Raw genomic sequence first — 7678 nt, forward strand, 5'->3', positions numbered from 1 at the left:
CAAAGCATCACCCAATTAATAATTGCGTCCCACTACATAACCATAAGTACATACTTTGGATAATACTACATTACCCCAGGCTTGGCTATATTTAAGCCCAAGGCCCAAAGTCAATTAGGAATCAAAGCCCAACATATGGGCCAGTTTTCCAAATTGGGCCCAAGCCTATACGTGGTCTTATTCTAAGGCCCAACATCATATAATCACTAAGGCCCAAACTATGGCCCATTAAATTATTCTAGTTCAATTGCTTGCGCTTGGATGGCCCATTATTATCCCAATCATCTAGGCCCAGTAGAAAGGCCCAACTTAAGGCCCAAGTGAAATTAGGGTCTCACATGACATGATGATTAGGGTTAAGTTTCCTACTTAACCCATTAAGGACATAATCCATTAAGTCCAACATTGCTTAGATTAATCTTTGCCAATGATTATTATTTAATATTTCAAGCTATTAAATAATTTCCATGTGTGTATCTCGATTAATTCTCACAATTAGGGTTTTATTGGCATTAGGGTTTTCCAACCCAAATACTAGCCCATTTATCAATATGTCGGGCTTTTAGGTCAATTAGGGCCTATTAGACCCATTAGGGTTTCCACTAAGCCTATTAAGCTTCATTGGGCCCATTAGGGCTTACAAGGCCCATTAGGGTTTCAAGCACCCCAACTGAATCAAACTCAATGAGGGAAACACGCCGCCACCCGACACAGCGACCGGTGGTGGCAGCCACCACCCTAAGGTGGTGGTTTTCAATTTATTTTATTATTCCAAGCTGTGATTTACATTATACAACGCTAAATATCAAAATAAGCACACACTAAACAAATACACACACACACACACGCAGCCACCTTGTGGTGGCCAGCAGCGGCAGATAGTGGCAGCTACCACCCTTTGGTGGTGGTAATGCATTTTCCGAGGACTCCGGCTATACACCCACACACACATCGACTGAAACATGCACTTCTTCATTCCTTTACTTGGAGAGGGAAGCCAACCACCCACTTTGTGGCATAAGGCGGCGGTAGCAAGGTAATAGCCACCATGGCGGCTGCCATGGTGGTTTCCACGTTTTCTGGCCAACAGCAAGCAGACATACACACATAGAGATGAGATGAGCAAGGAAACGCACCCCAACTCGACAGGTGATAACCCACACGAACTCGACAACCGCTTTGGGGTGTTGACCATGACCGGAGCAACATAATCGCGCCCTTGGCAGCAGATGGAGCGAAAGGAAAAGAAAAGAACGGTGACAGCGAGACGAGTTCCGAAATGGGTAGTGGTTACAGGCCATCTCCGGCCATACACGACATAACCGACGACATCAGGCGGCGGAATGGTGGCCTTCGTCAACGAAGCAGTAGGCAAAGACGAGAGCTATCGAACTTGGTGATGCCATCGGCTGTTGAGAGGCTTCTATGGTGATGGCGGCGATCGGAATCAGTGGAGATGGGTGGTGCGATGCCGAGGAGGGTGAAGGAGAGTGTAGATGAAGTTGGCGGCTGAACAAATGAGGCTAGGGTTAGGGTTTCATAACCCTTATATACCGGCTCCTCATACAATTTTTCCATAATAACCAAAATGGTCCCTCCAGCTCCAATTTAATTCAAAATAGATCCATATTTTACATTTCTAACCCTTCCTTCAGAAAACCCTTACAAATTAAGTCTCGATAATTACTATGCAGCCCCTCCTCTACAAATTCTTTTCAACAGAGATCCATATATAACCATTCAGCCTCTAAGCCTCCAAACTCTCTTCAATTTAAGTCCTAGAAGTTAGCATTTAGTCCCTGCCTTCATTATTTTGTTTAAATAAACGGGTGTTACACTTAGTCATATTATGTGTCTTGTATCTTGTATCCTTAGTGAGTAGGAAGATTCTCCGGTAAATTGTATTTGTAACCTCCGTTTGAGAAGTTTGAAATAAAGAATACTCTCCTCCTATCCGTTAACGTAGGTCACCTTGACCACACCACGTAAATATTGTGTCTTTGTGTACTTTTAGTTTTGCTTGATATCCACATTACTTCCTAGGTTATCAGAACTAGGCAATTGACATAAGATTTGTTTTGAGTCTTGAAAAGTATCGTTTGATTTCCTAACAGGAGAGTTTGAATTGGTGGTACTTTTCCCATCATTCTTCGGCTGCGATCCTTCTCCTCCCATCATGATAACGTTGGTGTCAATGAAACGGATCCATCTGACCCGCTCTCATACCATAAAGAATCTTATTGAACAGGTTGTTGATATTTGATTAATCAGTAAAAGGCTTAAATAGGAATACAATGAAGTCTCCATAATTTACAAGGAGTTAACAACCAAACTAATAAAAGTATAAAGATGACAACTATTATACTAACGGATAAATACTAAATAATACTAAATTCCTTTATATAATAAAGTTCCTGGCAACATTTTGTAGCTTTTTAAAGTATGCATTAATTTATTTATTATGTCTAAAATTGAAGGCATCCATAATGGTGAGTTGAATGGGAGAGTTGAATGGGGTAGCAAGTCTATGTGTCATTCAATGGATGAAACTGCACAATTGTGAGATGGCGCGTTGGCATTCAATGGATTTGGAGTTCAATGTCCACTGAACTCTTCAATGGGAAAAAGGAAAGTTTTTAATTCTTAAATATTTACTATAAATTACATTTTTTAACATTCTATTAAAATTTGTAGAGTTCAACGCATTGTAGGAAAAAATGATAGAGTTGTATGGATTGTAGAAAGATGATGTGGCAATCCGTTGAACTTTATGGAGTTCAATGAATTGTGGATGCCCTAATACAAGTGGAAATAGATTGAAATTGAAGCCAGGTCCACGTGCCACCATTGTACTTAACCTCCTCCTCAAAAAACCCTTCCACATTACAAATTTGAATTCACTCTGGATTAGAGGTCACATCTTTAACATTCCCTAGCACCACCTTAGTACGATCTTTAACCACCTGAAGCTCACCAGTGTAAAGTGAGATTTACTCACACACACATCAATTGATTGTGTGGTATGTATATTTATATGAATTGATTACAACATATTCTCCTAATATGACAGAGAGATAAATACAAGCTAAACAAATATGCATTTAAATAAAAAAGTTTGGTATTATCTACCCAGTCAGCATTAGAATACCCCAAGATGGAGTTGGTGTGTGGTTGGCTAAATGTGAGACCAAATGGAATAGTACCGTTAACGTAGCGCATAATGCGTTTGACTTGCCGAAAATTAGTTTACGTGGGAGCATGAAGGTATTGGCTAGCTTGATTGACATTATACGCTAGCTTGATTGACATCATACGATAGATCAGGTCTAGTAATGGTTAAGTACTGAAGGACACCTACCAATGAACGATAACAAGTAGGGCCCGAGAACATAGCACCACCTCGAATAAAGCTCTCATGAGTAGCTAAAGGCGTTTGAACATGCTATGAGTCAAGTAGGCCACCACAAGTAAGAACATTTTTTTGTAGAAACAATCCATTAACAGTGTAGCTGACTTCCAAGCCAAGAAAGTAATTAAGATCACCAAGATCTTTGATGGCAAATTCTTGGTTTAGGCGTGTAGTGAAAGTTGTAATAACAGATTCCTGATTTCATATAAGAATCAAGTCACCCACATAGACGAGCAAGTACATAATACACGAATCTTTAGAAAAAATGAATAAAGATGTGTCAGCACAACTGCAGGTGAAACCATTGGTATGTAAAAACAAGCTAAGACGATGAAACCAAGGCCTTGGTCCATGTTTTAATCCATAAAAAGCTTTGGATAACATGCAAACATGATGCGGAAATCATGAATCAATAAATATAGGGGGTTGCTCCATAAAGATAGTTTCATTTAATTGACCATGATGAAAAGCATTTTCAACATCAAGTTGACGAAATATAGGGGGTTGCTCCATAAAGATAGTTTCATTTAATTGACCATGATGAAAAGCATTTTCAACATCAAGTTGACGCAAACACCAATTATGCAAGACTGCTAAGGATAGGACAATGCGAACTGTGGAAGCCTTGACAACCAAACTAAAGGTATATGTGTAGTCAATGTCGGGAATTTGGGAGAAACCTTGAGCTACAAGGCATGCTTTAAAACATTCAACAGAGCCATCTGAGTTATATTTAGTCCGATAGACCCACTTGGAGCCAACAACATTAGAGTAATGTGGATGAGCAACTAAGGTCCACATATTGTTTTGACGAAGGGCTTCAAGTTCTTCATGCATTGCAGCTAACCATCTTGGATTTTTGGAAGTGGATTTGAAACCTTTGGGCTCATGACCGGAAAATAAAGAAACATGCAATCCGTGATCAACAAGTGATGCATAGTCAACAATGTGAGGTTTCTTATAAATTTTTTATTTACATCGAGTCACCATGGGATGAGTGGAATTGCCGTGATGAGGATGCACAGAGGTTGGTTCGTGCTCAAGTGGATCATTGTGTGGAGCTAGTTCTAACGGATCATCGTGTTGGGCTGCTGGAATGGAGTGCAGCGTGGGCTCACAAAGGCCATAAGGAGTTGAAGTGGACTGATTAGAAGCAACGATAATGGGTTTCATAGCAGACTCAGGTGCCGATGATAATATAGGAGGTCCGTCGTCAAGAAAAGAAGATAACTCTAATTTGTCAAATCGAATATGATCCAACATACACTTTATTTGTTTACGGATTACAAGCCAACTAGGAAGGTGGTGATAACACAAATAATAAAATAAAATAAAAACATATAGTAGAGCTGTTACAATTTGCAAGTCGTAATAGAGAAAGGGCATGGACATGGAGGTTCTGCCACTTCAATTCCTCCTTCAAGCATCTGGACGACCTTCCTCATGGTTGGCCTGAGTGTGGAGTTTTCTTGTATACACCAAAGACCAACCATCACAAACCATGTCAATCTCTTGTAGTCATCTAAGGCCTCCAAATCGTTCTCAACAAATGCATCCAATCTACCTCCTTGATAGTAATCCCATGCCAAATCAGTTAAAACTGCCACCCCTTCATTATCACGCTCAAAAACCAGGCTCTTTCGGCATGAAATGATCTCTAGTAGCAACACTCCAAAGCTATAGACATCAACCTTTACTGTGACAGGCATGTTCCTAAACCATTCAGGAGCAACATATCCTTTTGTTCCTCTTATTCCAGTGTTTGTATGACTTTGATCCATCATCAAAAGCTTTGCCAATCCAAAGTCAGAAATCTTAGCATTATAATAGTCATCAAGAAGTATATTCTGAGGCTTTATGTCACAGTGAATGATTTGGATGCTACACTCTTCATGGAGGTAAGCGAGTCCTTTTGCAACCCCTAGAGCAATATAACTCCTTTGTTTCCATGTAGGTCTCGTTTCTCCAAAAAGAAACATTGCCAAAGTACCATTGCTCATGTACTCATAAATCAATAGCCGCTGCTCACCCTCATCACAATAGCCAAGAAGCTGCACCAAATTTTTATGATGAGTCCTTGCAATAGCATCGACCTCCGTTTTAAATTCCTTTTCACCATCTTGAACCAACCTATCTAACTTCTTCACAGCCACTATCTGTTTCCCTATGACACCTTTATAGACTACCCCAAAAGCTCCTTTTCCCAATTCATCCTTAAATCCATCTGTAGCTTCTACTAGATCTTGATATGTAAAATGAGAAAGATTGGTTTCAATAGATTTAATACTTGGATATATATGTCTAGCCTTCTTCTTGAAGATTACAAAGAAACCCACACAAATCACACCGATCAATATGATGTTTACAAACGCCGATGTACCAAAGAGGGTCGATACCACAAGTATCAGACTTTTCTGATCCTTATTTTTTGCTGGAAGCTGAGAAGGGGTTCCAGGACGAGGATCACCTTTTTGGAATTTAACAAACGCCTTTGCAGGAGGTGATGTTTCCTTCCTCCCGTTAGAGAGTGGAAACCTCTTCTTCCAACATTGGGCATTTGCATAAATTGCAACAGCACAGAAACAATCTTTAGAACAGGAACTTTTGCAGCTCTCTTCATTAGTTGGTTTCATGTGCACATAGTCAGATTGTGGCCAATTAATACCATTGAGCTCGATGAAATCCGAATTATTTGAATCAACTTCATCGCAGGTTGGAGTGAAATCAGGCTTGCAATCACCATTTGGATCATTTGGATCAAGCAATGAGAAACCCTGCGGGCATTCACAGCTTGGCCAATTACCATCAAAGCTGCAAACACTGTTAAACCCACAAGCTCCACTATCTCGACCCCCACTCATACTAAAACATATGTTATCTGGCTTAAACCATATTACCTCCCAGCTTGAATTGCCAGTGGGATTCTTGGGGTAGTAATATTGTCTAAAGACCCCATCAGAATCTAGAGTAGCTCTGTAATAATAATCTCCAGAAGGAAGTAAGGCTCTTGGAGTAAGAGTAAATGTTTGGCCATTTCTTCTCAATAAATACATGTATCCCGTTGTATCAAACATCAGTTGTTCACCACGATTTGTTGAATTGGAGGAATCAAAAGTGTCGCTGCTATAATAAGCATCATAAACATTACCTGTGGGTATATCTCGAGTATTAAGAACAAGATTCCCATCTTCAAGAAGTTGAAACAAGAATCGTCCGCCAGAAAAGTTTGTTTTGCTCCTTTTTGAAATGATCATTCCACCTCTCCATATAACCTGAGTCGGCAACAGTGTGTCTGCTGGATAATCAAAACTACTCCATATCTTGCTTGAATTGCTACCAAAAATCATGAAGTTACCTGTATCATTCATAAAACCTGATGCAACGCCCGAAATGGATCCAGATCTCCATACCTGTGTGCCCTGAGGATCAGTGAGTACGAGTCCACTTTCACGAAGTAGCTCAACTTTGGATCCTGTAGGCACCATCCGACCTTCTTCTGGATACCAGATGATCGTCTTGTCAGGTATCTTGTCATACCATATGGATAACAAGAAATTATCGTTCCCTTGAACTTGTTGGAACCCAAATGCAAATTCACCAGAAGATGAAAGCCATGGTCTGACGTCGGGTGTGGCAGTAAGTGATGCACCAACCGGTACAGTACCGTTAGTCTGTTGTGCAGCTATAAAAGGTAGGCAAATAGTTATAAATAGTAAACGCAGTATGATTACAGCCATAGGAAATTGGTGGAATGATAGCCAACAATGACAACATTAGGACTCTTAAAATAGGAAAAGATGACTGCGTTAAAATCAACAAAAATATTTTCAGTCCACAAAATAAGACAAAGTCTTTTATGGTGACTAAAGTTTTCTTATCGTAATGAACCATCGTTTGTGGGTCTCCTTTCCTTTTCTTGTAAAGACTTAATTTCATCATTTTACGTACTTTTCTTTTCATGCACAGCAGAACCAGGTATTATTCCACGGGGCGAATTAAAATAAATTTTCAATTGTGGTCCACAATCGAACAGCATATATAAATACAACAGTGCAGTTTTGAAGTCAAATTATCTATTCATATTCATATTCATAGTCACAAAACTAATTAATACAAACAAGATTAAGGAGTTTTGAAGTCAAATTATCTATTCATATTGATAGTCGCTTACAAAACTAATTAATACAAAAGGCCTGTTTCTTTTTAATTTAGGTCATCCACAACTCATCGCATCATCTTTCTACAACACATACAACTGTACAATTTTTT

General features: G+C 39.5%; 1 protein-coding gene across 1 annotated transcript; it reads right to left on the bottom strand.

Moving 5' to 3' along the window:
• Nucleotides 1–4671: 4671 nt before the first annotated feature.
• On the bottom strand, nt 4672–7146 carry LOC145069786 (G-type lectin S-receptor-like serine/threonine-protein kinase LECRK3). Its single transcript, XM_079016736.1, has one exon. The coding sequence runs from the start codon at nt 7144–7146 to the stop codon at nt 4762–4764; it is 2385 nt and encodes a 794-aa protein (XP_078872862.1). The 3' UTR covers nt 4672–4761.
• Nucleotides 7147–7678: the final 532 nt, after the last annotated feature.

Source organism: Lactuca serriola, chromosome 1, assembly GCF_051521515.1.
Source record: "Lactuca serriola cultivar US96UC23 chromosome 1, Lser_US96UC23_V15, whole genome shotgun sequence".
NCBI lineage: Eukaryota > Viridiplantae > Streptophyta > Magnoliopsida > Asterales > Asteraceae > Lactuca > Lactuca serriola.

Bases quoted from the DNA above. Each gene is read 5' to 3' on its own strand.
- LOC145069786 (XM_079016736.1), bottom strand. From the start codon at position 7,146: ATGGCTGTAATCATACTGCGTTTACTATTTATAACTATTTGCCTACCT.